The sequence below is a fragment of the Priapulus caudatus genome, unplaced genomic scaffold, assembly GCF_000485595.1.
Source record: "Priapulus caudatus unplaced genomic scaffold, Priapulus_caudatus-5.0.1 Scaffold37, whole genome shotgun sequence".
Taxonomy (NCBI): Eukaryota; Metazoa; Priapulida; class Priapulimorpha; order Priapulimorphida; family Priapulidae; genus Priapulus; species Priapulus caudatus.
Genome location: NW_014577098.1, coordinates 460,211 through 476,279, shown reverse-complemented (window position 1 = coordinate 476,279; position 16,069 = coordinate 460,211). Strand labels below are relative to the sequence as shown.

The following is a 16,069-nucleotide window of genomic DNA, read 5'->3' as shown; positions in this document are numbered from 1 at the left end:
ATAAAGGGAAATTCATAACAAATTAGTACATCAACATCGTCCTGCTTTTAATGTACAAAACAATAAGCCCCCGGGCCCATGTAAGCTTACACTGTAACACCGACCCCTGTACCCCCCTCTGCTAATGGAAGTACAGTAACAAGAAATTTTACATGCCCACTATCAGGAGCGAATAATTATCCGATGCTGTTATTATTCCCTCCTGTGACTATCGGTTTTAAGCTCATCATTGCAACTACAGCACGCACGCGCACGTGTTATGTTGACTCGACTAAAAACGAAACTAGGGCAGTAGATTAAAGGGCACCGACGGCAATTACACAAAAGGGCAAGGCAGGTGACTGCCGTCGGTCGGGTTGGGTTTTCAGGGGCAGTACGGCGATTGATAGGGGCATTGACGGCAATTGCCGTCGGTGCCGTCGGTTAATTCGAGCCCTGTACATGAGTAATGGCGGCGAATTGCACTCTGGGAGGAGTTGCATCCGCCTGCCCAACTCCAAGACGAGCTACGCCGGCGCCGCCGCAAAGTGACGTCACACGGGCGACTACCGTGATTGGTCAAAGGATCTAATAGCGCGGTTAGGGATTTCCGGATTGTTGGTCCCATTTACGAAGCGGCTTCATGGAAAATTCGCGGCAAATTCAAGCAGGATTTCTCATATAATTCTGGGTAAAGTATGTGGTACCAAGTTGCAAGACGTATATTTCGAACAAGTGACCATTCAGCTACACACAGATGCCAATATCATGGCAGTTGGTTGCAGCCTAAAAATTACTCCTTTTTTACGAGAGCTCTTTTTTGATTTTGTATAAAAAAAGAGCTCTCGTAATTTTTTTTACAGGAGCTATTTTAGGCTTGGCCAGAGCTACATTTTCATAGCATGATTTTGTAAAAATTTTCATAATTTTGATGCACTGACTCTAATATCATTCATCAGCATTCAGCACTCAACACCAGTATCAGACTATCAGTGTTCAGAAATCGTCAACAAATTACATTCGATCACATTTTTTTTATCTAATTTCACTTGACTAAGAAACCAATCACATTCTTATTCAATTTCATTCACACAGACAGACATGCACTACGCAGTACACATAGTCAGGTAACATGACAAAGACAGGAAATCAAGAATTATAATCATGGTAATGATGGTATGGTTATTTTCAAGTTTCTTCTTTTTACTTCATTTCTTTTCATCTTTCAACTTTCTTTTTACATCGACTGAGCAAGTTCAGAACTTCAGAGAGAGTTTTTAGTTACTTTGAGTATGTTAAAAAAAACTTGTACTGGAATCTCTAGGAATGCCGGGAGCTTCTGGGAAAGGCTTTATTTTCGCTTTTCTCCTCCCCAGTCCACGGTACCCCCATGCATAAATCATTGCTGCAGCACATCAGCAAAGTTACAAGTGCCTAGAATCTTTAAGTATATACAGTTTACATTGCTTCTAGATATCTAACTTAATAAAAGTAGTCCACTTTCTATGTTAAGAAAGTGACGAATTCAGTTAAAAGCTTTGATTACGTGCATGTCAGGTGTCACTGGTCGTGCCCTCACTCCCCACGATAACCCCTGCGATGTAAAAACTAATTGTTATGCGGTCATGCCGCAATCGATTTCTTAGACTGTGGCGTGTTTTTGTTCGTGTGGCGAATCATGCGTTGAGGGAGGCTAACCGTAGGCCTAGTATTTCATCATAATATGAGGGGAAAAAGTGCCGGTCAGGAGGACCGGAAGTTTCGTAGAGATGGTGGCCCGAGCAAAAACTGGGTGGGCTCGGGCCTCCGGTTCGAACGCTGCCGGCGGCACGGGAGCGATTTTTTCTCGTATCTTCCAAAATTTTCACTCTCGTAATTGTTGTTACCAGAGCGCTTTGGAAGCTGACGGGAGCGAAATCGCTCGCCGCTCCCGTGTATTTTTTTTGCTGGTTGGTTGTGTATTTTGGCTCTAGTGTTGTGAAAAGATTAGAAGCGTTCTGGAATTTCTGTGCGTATGCTTTCTTACCTTCTCTAACCTACTGTGTACTTGTGCATGCACAATGGCGTGCGCGGTATGTGTTGCAGCGGTGTATTGGACGGTATTGAAGTGAAGTTATTAGGTCAAATCAAACATTAAGACTATTACTGGTACTGGTACTGGTAGGTCTAGTACTGACAAGTTGTATTTATTAACCATCATTTAATTATTGAAACGGCCCAAGTGCCTGTGGTCTCAACAACACTCAGTCTCATGCAGCGTCACTGCGTGTCAGTTCGAATAAACAGAGCGTAGTCACCAAGCACGGGGTGCTAATTTTGAAAACGTACTATATGTTATTACTAGGTTGATCATCACGCACGATAAAATATTACTCTCATAATATTACAAGCGAAACGATAGTGACATCGACAGTAAATTGGACACCATCAATCATCATGATCAACTTCAAACTTGACCAAGTCAGCGACCGGTCTTCACTTAGCGAGGTAGAATTTTAGATATGACACCTCATTAGGAATATAGAATTTTTAAGACGTGACCACTTGACTTCTCTAAAATTTGACTCTACAACTATAGTAATATTACGAAAATTTACAACGCCTAAAATTTAGTGTATTTGCATGAAAGTTTGAAGTTATATACCTTTCTCAACCATCTTGGAACGAACATCAAGCATGTCGGGTAATCTCGCGAATTAACGCGAGATTTACACTCGCATGATCGCAATCGCATCGCAATACACCATTTTGTTGAGGAAGAGATGAGTTCGATTCTTACTTGCCTAAATAATCTAAGGAAATCGCCTGTATTGAGTTTGTCGAATAATCAGTTTTATTGTGCTAAGGTAAAGAAAGCTTGAGAAAACCATGTGGTATGTATATTTTTCACTAAAAGTATGATTATGTAATGAAATTTTGCTTATTAACATGAAACATTGAAAATTCCAGATTTTGTTTACGAAACCGACACTTACATTATTGCTATTACTATTAGCAGCGTTTGAGAAAAGTTGCATGAGTAAATTACTGTGCGTAGAGACTAAAGATTGTGTATAATCTTAAGTTTTAGTTTTGCGTATTGTATATAGTACTGTTACTATTACAACGATACGTTCATCATCATGTTTTGTTTGTATCATTTGTTTCATCGCTAGTGCGCAGTGATAACCAACCGATTTATGATATTATTCAGAGAAAAGAGTCGGTATGTGTGTACCACCATAGTTATCATACCTTTCTTGCTTGCAGAACTAGAGGACAGGGTGTGGTCTTCTCCAATAACTACGTGACGTAAATAGCCACGCCAGATAAAGCAACAATATGTCTTCCATTCACTATAAATTCAAGTCCAGTTTGGACTATGACACAATCACCTTCGATGGTCTGAGCATCTCCCTTGCTGACCTGAAGAAGGCTATCATGCACCAGAAGCGGATGGGCAAGAGTGCAGACTACGACCTGCAGATAACTAATGCTCAAACCAAGCATGGTAGGTAAATCGTGAAATCATCCCAATCTGAATTAAATCATTGCCATTGGGTCAGTGTCACGTGTGCATTCACTTGTAACTACAATTGTGGAAAACATATGGCTACTTGTTCCCACTGGCCTTTATGGCTATTCAGTTGTCCTATAGGTATGTAAATTGCATTTATTTTCTGTATTGTCTGTATGATTTATATAAAATTACAAGTGCATCACTAGATTCACTACCTTACAAAAAAATTTTAGTTAAGAAAGCAGTTGATTAAAAATACTTCATTGTATTACATTTATAGCATACAAGGAAGAAAGAGATCTCATCCCAAAAAATGCATCTGTGATAGTAGCAAGAATACCTGTAGTGAAGACCTCTACAAGAACTCCATGGTAATTATTTGTACTGGTTTACTCACATAATAATGACGTTCAAAATTCAGAGTTTAGATCGTGATATTTTTAATAAGTAGTGAAGTACATTTACAAGCGGTGCCAATGCAAATCATTTGTAAAGTCAAAACTGTATATATATATATAGGAGTTGCTTAAGGAATATTGCAAAACATAGATATACACAACACATGGATAGCTGACTTCCGCGCGCTCACGTTAAAACACATTGGGCGATGTGCCGGTGACGCCACTTGGTGTCACTGATCACATCCGGTACGATGTCTGTGTGCTATTATCGCAGTGGAAACACGGCATCTTACTTCGATCATACCGTCGATGTCACCGTAAATAATAAAAAATAAAAAAAATATTTTCACTTTTTCACAAAATATAAGTAATTCTGTTCACTTTTTATGGTTAAATTGCTGCATTATACTTCTTATTTTACTATATTGTTAGATGTGAACATACACTCGTGACGCATACATAGCCCATAGCAAGCAATTAATGTCAGGAACACTAATATCAAATCGTCCAATAATATCATCCAATCGTCCAATAATATCAAATCGTCTAGGTTTTTTGGATTTTTAACTAGTTGAGAAACAATCTTATCAGGTAAGAATTTGAAGATACGTTTAGTCCTGTTAGTTCTTACTTTTAATGTAAAAAAATGGCAACAAAAATTTTACAAATTTTACCATAGAAAATTTGTGACGTAGTCAATTTAAAGTGTGTATTGCGAGATTTTTGCTCAGAAAAACTAACTATAGCTGAATATAGTCTCACCTGACAGCGAAAATAGCACTGATTATACCAACGTTAAAAATACTAAGATTTTATGCAGTTATACAGTGTTAGAGCTTTAAAATAAAAACCACTTGCCAAACTGGGCGAGTGAGTCAATAAGTTAACTCGTCCAAACAGAATCTGTACTCGCCCAAATTTTAAAACAAAAATGCTTGTCAAACAATAGTGAAAAAACACAAAAACACCATTGATTTAAAGGGAGAGTTTACTCTAGGTTCTAGGGTTATTTTCAGCTAATTTAGGTTATAATTACCAGTGGAAAAAATACACGGGGGCTCGGGGCGATTTAGCCCCCGAAATGCCAAAAAGAGCCCCCGTAAATTTGCATAGAGTTCAATGCAAACCTAATTCAAGAGTGCTATTTTCATGCACGCGAGCTTGAAAAGTAGCCCCCGAAAAATAAATAGTTTTTTTTTCCCTGATAATTATGCTGCATGAAAAGTTTCATGGTTCAATCAACATTAGAAATATTTTTTTTTAATGTTTTAAAACTAACAATTACAGTTTGATTACAACGACGGTGGCGCCACTCAAAGCGCACGATCTGATAAGTTGCGCAAAACCACTTTCCAGCCAAGGGCTACAGACCGAGAGTGTTTTTTATTTATTCATTTAAAAGTAAAAGGATTGTAATAGCTTATAAACGACATATAGTTTCAGTTATAATATGGATAAATTTGCCCTAAAATGAATATCGTTCGGTTAAACATCATTTAGGTATAAATATAATTGCACTTTTGTGATTAGCCCTCGGTCTGTAACGTGCAAAATAAATTGTTAAATACGCAACTTTTTCGGGGTGGCAGCACGGTCGCGGGTGTCATGGCGCCGTTCAAATTTCGTAGCGTTAATGTGTAATTAATTATAACAATTAAATTAGGTATCTGGTGACAAATACATGTGGGTATAGACGATTTGTTATACAGTAAGTACAGTTGTATGCAGTAAAATCCTAGAGGCTACTGTCCCTTTAACTACACATGTAATTCATTGATCACTTTTCTCAAAAATTCAAGGCACATCTCCTCTGAAAGTTCCTGTTTTCATTTTCATTTAATTTACTTTTATTCTCGGGCTGCTTCGCCAGATCAATGAAACGCCACGTTATGCCGATTTTATTGACTTGTTTACACCAAGGCAAACGTGACCTTTAAACAATCCTGCATCCCCCTCCCCGTACATCAATCAGTATGCCGTCCCAGGCACGTATGCACAGCCACGCCGTGCTGGCGCTGCACGCTCTCGCGGGCTGCTTTCTTCGGCGACCTTTGATAATATAAAGTGAGGATGTCATGGGATAGCCGCCCTTCACAATCGCTACAACTGTATTTCATCAATGTTTGGATATATATCGTAAGGAACCAACATTTGATTAAAGTTTAAGACAATTATTTTTACTCGCCAACATGTGCGAGTCAGCTTTAGCATTCATTCGCCCGATATTATTTTCACTTGACATTGGCGAGCGGGCGAGTGCCAAGCTCGCACGCTGGTTGTACAGGGCTTGAAACTAATCTAAAATGTTCACTAGCCAGCAGGGCTAGTGACCTGTAAAATCTACTAGCCCTTAAAAATATCTACCAGCCCTTAGTTTTCTGAAGTGCGGCGCTGAAGCTACGTGGTGAGCACAGTTTTGCCATTTTCGGGGGGGGGGTGGATCTGGGTTTTGATTTTAGACGCTCTGAGATGCATTCTGCGAAATTCATTGACTTTGTAAAAACATAGATTCAGTATAGATTCAGTATACACATCAGGTATGTTATAAGAGCAGAATAATTATATTCCTTAAATAGTAATTAATAGTCAGTTTACTGAAATGTGAAAGTTCATGTTTAAGTTGAACCGTTTGTGACTATCTCTACTACAAGTACAGAGGTTGTTAGTAGTTAGTACAAGTACAGTATAGAGTTATAAGTTGAGTTATTCTGTTTGTGATAGTTTAAGATTTGTAGAGTTGTATTGCAATTATATTAGTTGACTGAATATAAGCCACATAGAAGCGTGTTATGCTAGTGTTACGATGAACTTCGTATTATAAAAAGCTTAGAATACCAGTTACAGGAATGTAGGTTTAAAGGTATATATATGCGGGTTATTTTCATAACAGTACCTGACAAAACCATGACTACTATTCCACGTCAATTATAGACACAGAGACTGGATTGTATATTAGCCAGGGTGATTCCAACTGAGTATAAGTAAATTTGAGTTTCTAATTTGCTTATTTAGCAAACATCAAATTGAAATCATCTTTTTGTTTGAAAAGGGGAGGGATTGTAGTGTTTAACCCTGAGATCAGCTGAACCGTAAACTAACCGGTCCACGAACATGAACAGAAACGTATTGCTAACATACACTGTGAGGGGATTAATGTGGTTTAAAGGGGGAGTTTACTCTAGGTTCTAGGGTTATTTTCAGCTAATTTAGGTTATAATTACGCTACATAAAAAGTTTCATGACATGGTTCAATCACCATTAGAAATATTTAAAAAAAATGTTTTAAATCTAACGACTACAGTTTGATTACAACGACGGTGGCGCCACTCAAAGCGCACGATCTGATAAGTTGCGCAAAACCACTTTCCAGCCAAGGGCTACAGACCGAGGGTGTTTCTTATTTATTCATTTAAAAGCAAAATGATCTTATAAACGACATATAGTTTCAGTTATAATATGGATAAATTTGCCCTAGAATGAATATCGTTCGGTTAAATAGCATTTAGGTATAAATATAATTGCATACTTGGTAGATAAGGCTGCGGTCTGTAACGTGCAAAATAAATGGTCAAATACGCAACTTTTCGGGTGGGCAGCACGGTCGCAGGGTGTCATGGCGCCCGTTCAAATTGCGTAGCGTTGATGTGTAATTAAGTTATAACAATTAAATTAGGTATCTTGATTCTGGTAACAAATACGTGTGGGTATAAACGACTTTGTTATACATACAGTAAGTACAGTTGTATGCAGTAAAATCTTACAAATGGCCAATACACAGACCGTTTCCATCGGCCACGTGGCATCGCCATTACGTCATAAAATTATAAACCAATGCTAGCCAGGGAAGTAGACTGGTCCCCAGCGCTAAACTCCGCACCGCTGTCAGAAACGAGTGGGGCCGCAAACCGATCTAATCAAAACGTGCAAGGCTACGGGCAGCCATCAGACGTGATTATTGTGTACGTTCGTATTAGTGATGTCACGATTATCGATTATACTCGATCATCGGTTGAAGTGGCTCGAACCAAGCGCTTAAGCCCGGCGCACACGTGCGATTTTTATCGACAGTACCGTCGATTTTTATCGCCGGTACTGTCGATAAAAATCGCCACGTCGTGCGCCACCCGGCGACAATTCAACCGTCTATCAGCGACATACCACTGTATGAACTGTACGTGACCTGTTCAAACCACACCACACGGGGCGCTGCCAATATTTGATCACGTTGCTGTCAAATCATGCATTTGATTGTTATATCAAAAACTGTTGCCGGGATCCATCGCCAGTGCGGCGCCACACGTAGCGATTGTCAGCGACTGGGCAACAAATATCAAACAGGTTATGATATATCCGAGCGACGGAGTTTTCTGGCCGTCAAAATCGTTCGGTGACGCCGGGCCAGCGCAGCACGGTGAGCGATTTCTCAGGGCGATTCTTGTGCGCCCGCAACAATGAATCGCCCGCTGCTACTAGCGATAAAAATGCGGCGCACTGTGTGCGCCGCGGCTTTAGTTATCAAATCCGATCAACTCAATTTCATCCGAAAAAAAAAAAAAATAAATACAATATCGAAATAAATGCAAAACTTGAAACAAGAAATTGAATGTATGATATTAGCAGATCGCTATAACATAGCAATCTGGGCTAACTATACAAGTTATCCTTTGATGTTAACATATGCTGTACTATACACACAGTAGTAAACAGTGCCCAAAACAAACAGTAAAAAAGAGGCCTAAACACAAGCACATACATGCACACGACGTACATGCAGCACGACGTACGCACACGCAGAGCATCTCAAACATCCCGAGTAAGCCGATTGTAACCAGATCATCGGTTATTCAGTCCAAACGCGATGATCGATTAGCGAAGATTACACAGCCGATTGAGCAACACTAGTTCGTATAATATCTGCCGTATATAATATTAGCTTTATTATATATTTCGTTAATACATGGACGCGTTTTTAACAGCAATTTATTAAAAAGGCAGGCAGCAGGAGTTTTTTTGGCCGGTTTGCTCATGTGTGCCACTGGCACTGGCAATGTGGAGATGTGGTGAGTGGCTGAGGGATGAACTTGTCGTTACGGTCGGTCGTTGTCGGCTGCGCAGTGTTTGGCTGCGGCTCAGTCGGCCGAACTTCGCGTCGTTTGTCGTTACTGGGTCGTCGTGCTGGTCGCTCAGTGTGTCTTGGGCCATTTAGTCAGTTCAAGGTCAACGATATTGGCTCATTTAGTTTGTATGTGAATGAATAAAGGGGTTTTTTGATATTTAAAAAAAATGCAAATTAGGTAGTTTTATTAATATTAGGCATATTATAATATAAGAACGCAGATAACAGTCTGTTGGTGTCAGCACTCGTCTGGTTCGTTTACAAAGATTTCATTGAAAATATCTTTAATGAAAGAATTGTATTTGCCTCTCACCACTGCACGTCTAATTATTAAGAGTAAGAGTTTTACAAAACAATGTCGGAAGCGCAGGCATAAACCTATTATTTCGAACGCAAGCATTGGCTAAGTAAACATCCAAGCGGGTATAGCGGGCCATAATACTGTCCAAATTGTTGATTATTTTGGTTTATAAATTTATTATGTGCGATATACAGATAGCAAACGCGTGTGGCTTAACCGGCCTAGAAAAACTCAATATGAAGTAAACACTCCCATGCAACCGATTAACGCTTGTGACACCCCAAAGTTGTGTTATGGGCAGGGAAACACCATTGTCACGTGGATACATAGGCAGCTAGCGTGGAATAAGGCGTACCTGACTCAAATCTTTACACCGTTACACATGCGGGAAAGCTCCGCTTTAGGAGCAGTGCCTAAATAATGAATATTATAAAAGGAAGTGTCTACCTGGGCAAGCGGTACCGTCGCCAAGATTATTTTTCTCGATAAAGTCAACGGTACTGACGGTACTGACGCCTGAATTGTTTTGGAGCTGTAGTTTTCTGATCGAGCGATATACATAGCACATCCAAAATTTTAAATTTGCAATATGTGGCAGAACAGCGGCAACGGTTTTAGAGCGGCTTGCGCGCACAGTATGAATGGTCGGCGGATGCGAATCCCATCCGATTTTGCTAATTATTCACTGTTTTCTGTATTTTTCTATCTTACTGCTGTTTAACATTTTGTTTTAGCGACAATTAACGCATTATTTACATATTTAATTTACAACATTTTAATAACAAGCAATTAAATTTTTACAACAATTAAAATTAATTTTATTAATTATAAATAGAGTTAGGGTTAGGGTTTAGGTTTAGGGTTAGGTTAGGGATTAGGGTTAGGTTAAGGGTTAGGTTAGGGTTATCAGTGATAATAATCGTATAAAATCGTATATATAAATACCAGTACCAAAAGCCAACGGTAGTTTATTATTCGCACGATAGATGGCGCTGGCATCACTACCGTGACTTTAAGAGAAAAAAAATCGGCGACGGTACCGTTGCAGGAGCAACAGCCATTATAAAAACGTTAAATGGCGATCATTTAGGTGTAACGCCATCACTCGCCCACATCTCAGACTCACATCTCAAACATTTATTTTTACATGAAAAATTACACATATAATTATCAAGAGTATATAATGGGAGTTCTTCTATATACTCTTCGTTTCTATAATGTACGTCGATGGTTGCTCAATTAAAACTGACTTCTTCTCACTCACTCATTTGTGTCCTATTTTGTGGTGAGCGACAGTTTCATTTGATAAAGGGTTAGTAAATGATGTGCTACATTTGTAATCATTACATTAAAATATGTGCATGAACTATTAGTATATCAACCTATCCTACGTACAGGTGCCTTCCGAGCAACTGGTTTTGCTGTCTCAACAGTTAGATGTGGCATATATTTCGTAGGTATGCTTCCTACGTTTAAAATCGTCCCTGTGACACCTGCAAAATTATTAAATAATTATTGGCTAGCGTATGCTGTTAGACCAGATATATATAATACATATATATACCAGTGTTATACATGTTTGTACATAAAACATAAGTGGCATATGATATGTCTGGTGAGACCCAACCAAACTATTTTTTAAATTTAAATATCACACGAATAACATATTTTAGTTATAAAATTAATTAGTAGAGTGCATTTAGTTTTCCTACTTTCCTGATATTATTACAAGATGGTTAGACACATGTATTAATTATTAGGGAAGGTGTCTAAATATTAAGTTACAAAGAATATTACCTAGAAGGCCAGTACATATGATATCTAGGGTTTTCTATTCTTTATAATTATTATTATTCTAAAGAGATGATTATTTTAATTCATAAGGGATTAATTACCAAGAATAAAACCAAGAAATACACTGGCTGTACCTGACCTAAAGCAGCTTTCTTCAAAATGCCTCGAACAAATTGTTGCTGTATCAGGATTAAATGACTTGTCAATCCTGTTTATGGCAGGGCACGTCTCAACTCGGGATTCTTTCCTAATAGACGGAAACTTAAACCCTTGTTGCGTCCTGAACATGCACCACAACCAACTATGGCACAGCATTTACCATGCATGGTCAATGACTAAGGGAAAATAATATAATAGTATGACTGAAAACGTAAACAAATATGCATAGCAAGCTCTGGCATTGCTAAGCTTAGTGCCGGAAGTGGAGTGTGACACTAACAGCAACGCCACCTGCAAACGCCACATCGGCAGTGGAACTAACAAGTCGGCTATCCATGTGTTGTGTATATATATCTATGTGCAAAAGTAACATTTATAGACAGGGTTTCTTATTGTGTAGCTGATTTCAGTGTAACTGCCACGCGAGAAAAATGTTGGAAATGTCCTTTATAGCTTTTTTTCTTGCATTGTAGGGAAAGAACAGGAAGTCCCTTGATGAATGACCAGAAATCAGTACGTATCTTATCGCAATCTTAACCCGATACACGTGAGTAGTGCACACAGCTTGAAAACTGAAATGAGAGCTTTCGCAATCGAGTCTACAGACCACGTGCACGTACAGTGATTGTACAGGGGAGATCGTTGGTCTAGGATGAGTTGCTGAAACCACTCGTAATTGGTCAATGGTAGCAGCGCGGCAAACCTCTTGTACGTGGCGCGACGTGCGTGGAAGTCCCAGGATGGCGATGTTGGTTATAGAATGATAATTCGTCCCTGGGCATGGATCTATATACCCATTGCCTAGGTATTCTTATGCGGTAACACCTGTGTAAGCTGTAAAACAGCTTTCCTCGGGGATCTGGAATGGGACTTGATTTGGAGGGGGAAGCCAAGTTGTTGTCTATGCATATCGCTTGTCTAGTGGTGACCAAGTCTGTTTGCAAAATATAGCAGGGGTAGAAATTAATTTTTGAACAATGGAGTCCAACGGACTCCCTGCCCTCAAAAAGAGGGAGTCCGTAGTCTGAAGTTCAAAATTAAAGATTTGCTGGAAAAATACGGTAATTCTGCGAGGCCGTGCTCTGGAACGAACTAGTTAGTATAGCAGAATTTTTACGGAGTCACACGGACTCCTGCATATGTCAAATCAGGGAGTCCGGCAGTAAATAAGGGAGTATTTGACTCTGGACTCGCGTTAATTTCGCACCCTGATATAGGCAGTGGTTTTAAGACCACCTAGATCCTAGAGGATGACCACTGAGTAAAACTGGTAGGCAACTAGTTTACAAATTGTGCTCAGAAGGTTTCATTAGTTGCATAACAACATGTGCTGCTAAATGGCAATGTGCTTGTGTGTTCATGGACTATGGCAACTTGCTCTCTGTGTTGTAGGTAATACTAGAATAATGTTTATTGAGTAGGCAGCAGCTGTTTGTTATCTGATTACAGACTTGCTGGTAGCCAAGGGCAATAGCCGCAGCTGCAATGTTAAATATGAACACAATATGGTCTTGCTAATGCTAACTACCTTTTAGTCTTAATCTTAATGGTGTGCAGAAATGGTTTTATGGGTAGTCCAGCATCAGACTGTGTGGTTAATACCAGCGTGATTTCCTTTAATGTGCACATGTTTAATTGTTGTGCTGGATACAATCATACTATCTTGGAACCAGGCTTAAATGATTTCTTCGTTGCAGTAACGCAATCGCTCTGCATTAACTTGATTAATAAATTAATCAGCTCGACTGTTCCTAAAATGCTGGGTTGAGATACTGCAACCAAGAAATCGTTTGTGGTGGTCTAGTGTTGTGTGTCTGTGCAAATGGTATTGGTCTAACTTGAAAGCAAAATCGAAATGAGTTTTCTTAGTTTGACAGTAACTATCGTTGAGTGCTTATCATGTTAATGATTTGCCATTTTCTAGTCAGGAATATCTGTGACAAAAGCCTGTTATATATGCAGCTTTCACATTTACAGAACAGCTGTAGTAACTCGCAGGTTTAATATACTGACCAATTTTTTTCATCTATGCAAGGTGTTGACGTTTCCTAATAATGCCTTTATTAACAATGTTGCTTTGCTGAAGTGCATTTTCCCCCCCACGGTGGTTTGCCTAATAAAATGTTATCTAACAAGGAGGTGAACCGCACGTGGGATTTTTCGCGATCTCGCTAATGTTTGTAAACTGGAAATTACTTAGAAGTGGAGGAGGGGGCGAGAGAATGTGTGCCTGTTGCTCATGCTCCAACGTTAATTCACTGACCGGGAGTCGCGTACGTTCACCAGCGCCCGTCCACGCTCGGTTTGGGAATCGTGGATGAGAATACAGAACGACACATGTTTGCGTTGCATATATGGTCGTTCATTTGTCGTGGATATTCGCCCGTTCCCAGGATGCCCTAATGTCTGCATGGGTCTGCAAGGAAAAAAACTCCCCTTTCGCACTCTAAGCTGTAATGCTGTTTGTTACGAAATTACTGTTGGTAGAATGTAGATGACAAACATTGTAACCCACAAGAGTTATTGATTTAAAGTGCAGGCCGGATTAAGCGTGATAGATCAGTATGCTATATACAGTTTGTGTTAGGTACTCACGTAACTTCCAATTTCTCAATTTGCATATTAAATATCATTTGGGCCTGTAAATAACAGAAAATTTCTGTGTGCTGCTTACACTTTTGGATTCCCATTGATTTTGTTACTAAAGATGTTTGTAAAGTTATCAAACTGCATTGTTATATTTAGCCCTCATAAAAAAAGTGAGTAAAGTTGTCCTTACAAGTGGTTGATATCTGCGTTGATGATCGTGTAAGCCCATGGTGTGTTTAACTTTATAGCAACAGGACTACATGCATTTTCATTAGTAGTTAAGTGATTAATGTTTTCGATGAGTGGGTTCTGTTCATTTAGTAATACGTGAAGTTGGCATGCATATTTTAATCAAAATGCACATATTTGTGTTGGCATTGACATTTATTGATATCGATTAATCAATATATTTTCCGATCAGTTGCGTATATAAAGAGTCGGATAATAAGACATCTGGGTAACCCACTTCTGAAATTTTCTATTAAAGTAACTTAATAGGTTCGATTTCCATGTGACCGTATAGAGAAGAGTCATACTTTGTGCAAAATAGATATTGCATGTACCTGGCATTATTGAAGTTATCATATAAGCAGCTGCTATTACACTGTTAAAACACGATATCACCACAGTTATATTAGACTGATACGGTAAGTACGAACACGTAAACTATATTTTACCTAGCTACGTAAGTGTGGAAGTGACAAGGATTTCCTACTCACGTCTTCATTTTTCCATGTTTACACCTGCCACGTGCATGTTTACTGTTGTATATTAGTTATAATAATAATTATAGTATTTATTGTACTATGATCTTTGGAAGTATGGCCTCATGTCACATTATCTGCCCCTTGGTTTTGTTAGCACTGCATATGCCATTTAAAATTACATAAAAAGCATTTATGTGCAATACAAGTGACGTGATGGTTTTGATAATGCGAAGATCTCGCACTGTGATATCTTTGTACGTTAAGTTATCTACAAATATTTGAAAGCTTTACCCACATTATGTGATACCTATTTTTATTACAATTTTCTATATAAAGTTGATGTTGTTTGATGTTATATATATATTTTTATAAACTATGTCTACCTGTGGTACGCTTGGTGCTGTAGCAACGACATCCTTGTTATTTTCATCATAGCGCGATAGAATCTGTGTCATCGTTTTTGTGCAGCAATAAAGATGCTAGGGATTGTAACGTGACAATCCTGCGTGTATATATGCAAGTTGTATATGTTCTTTTCTGGCCTCTGCTCCCACCACTGCCCTATTACTTACAGTTAAGATGCCCATTCACACAGTCACACTGGCTTTAAAGCCACATTATTCACATTTTACATGGTCACACCATCTTTTGACTCAGTGCTGTAGATATGGTTTGTAGTATCACGCCTGTCTTTAACCCACTTGTGCATACATTTTGCACGATCACACCATCTTTAAACCTCTGTTGTGCATACATACGTTTTACATGGCCACGCAGTTCTTGACCCACTGCCATACATGTGTTTTGGCTAGATACCCCTTTAGGCACTAATTCACTACTTGTTTCAAACATTGTTACAGATGAAGGTTACCCCGTTTTAACACCATGTGCATAATAGTTGCTGGTTCTTCAATAGTAACTTTTAGAGTGGTTGTTGATGACCTTCATCTTTCCACTGAACAGCAGATTTTCTTGACTACTGGGTTCAGGCCACTATCAGTGCAGCATGTGCAGAAACCAGCACGTCTGGCTTTATATGGATATGCCCTCTGATCTCATGAATTGGTGCTTAATGTCATTATAGAACTAATACCCATGACCAATACATAAGGTGAGGTGAGCTAACTATATTTTCATTACTAAAAGGTAAATGTTTTTGCCATTTATTTGAAGTGAACTAAATTCTGTTTACTTTTTAGCTCGCCTTGACATCGTCAAGCTGAGTTATTACCATGGGTCGTCGTCCGTCGTTCGTCCGTCCGTCTGTCCGTCAACATTTGGCTACGGTCAACGATAACTCAGGAACCGTTTGACCCACATGTTTGAAATTGGGTATAGTTGTTACTGCTATGCTCCCATATTAAACGTCCTATTTTGGAGCACGCCAGTCGACGTACTTTCGAGCCACAGCTTGGTGCATAGCTGGGAGATTGGACATTGACGCAACACTCGGCGAGCTAATCTTTGATCTATTTACAGCTGGTATTCCCCCCATGCACGCACGCCCACCGCAATCAGCAGCAG

The 16,069-nt window shown here is 39.2% G+C and overlaps 1 protein-coding gene across 1 annotated transcript in view; it reads left to right on the top strand.

The window, feature by feature from the left end:
- Positions 1 to 2,701: 2,701 nt before the first annotated feature.
- LOC106818679 (E3 ubiquitin-protein ligase RBBP6-like) overlaps positions 2,702 to 16,069 on the top strand; it is a 32,858-nt gene continuing 19,490 nt past the window's right edge. Inside the window, exons 1-4 of the mRNA XM_014823364.1 lie at positions 2,702 to 2,852; positions 3,229 to 3,469; positions 3,759 to 3,849; positions 11,723 to 11,762. Coding sequence (XP_014678850.1) covers positions 3,301 to 3,469; positions 3,759 to 3,849; positions 11,723 to 11,762 — 300 coding nt within the window. The 5' untranslated portion in view covers positions 2,702 to 2,852; positions 3,229 to 3,300. The remainder of the gene's footprint in view (positions 2,853 to 3,228; positions 3,470 to 3,758; positions 3,850 to 11,722; positions 11,763 to 16,069) is intronic.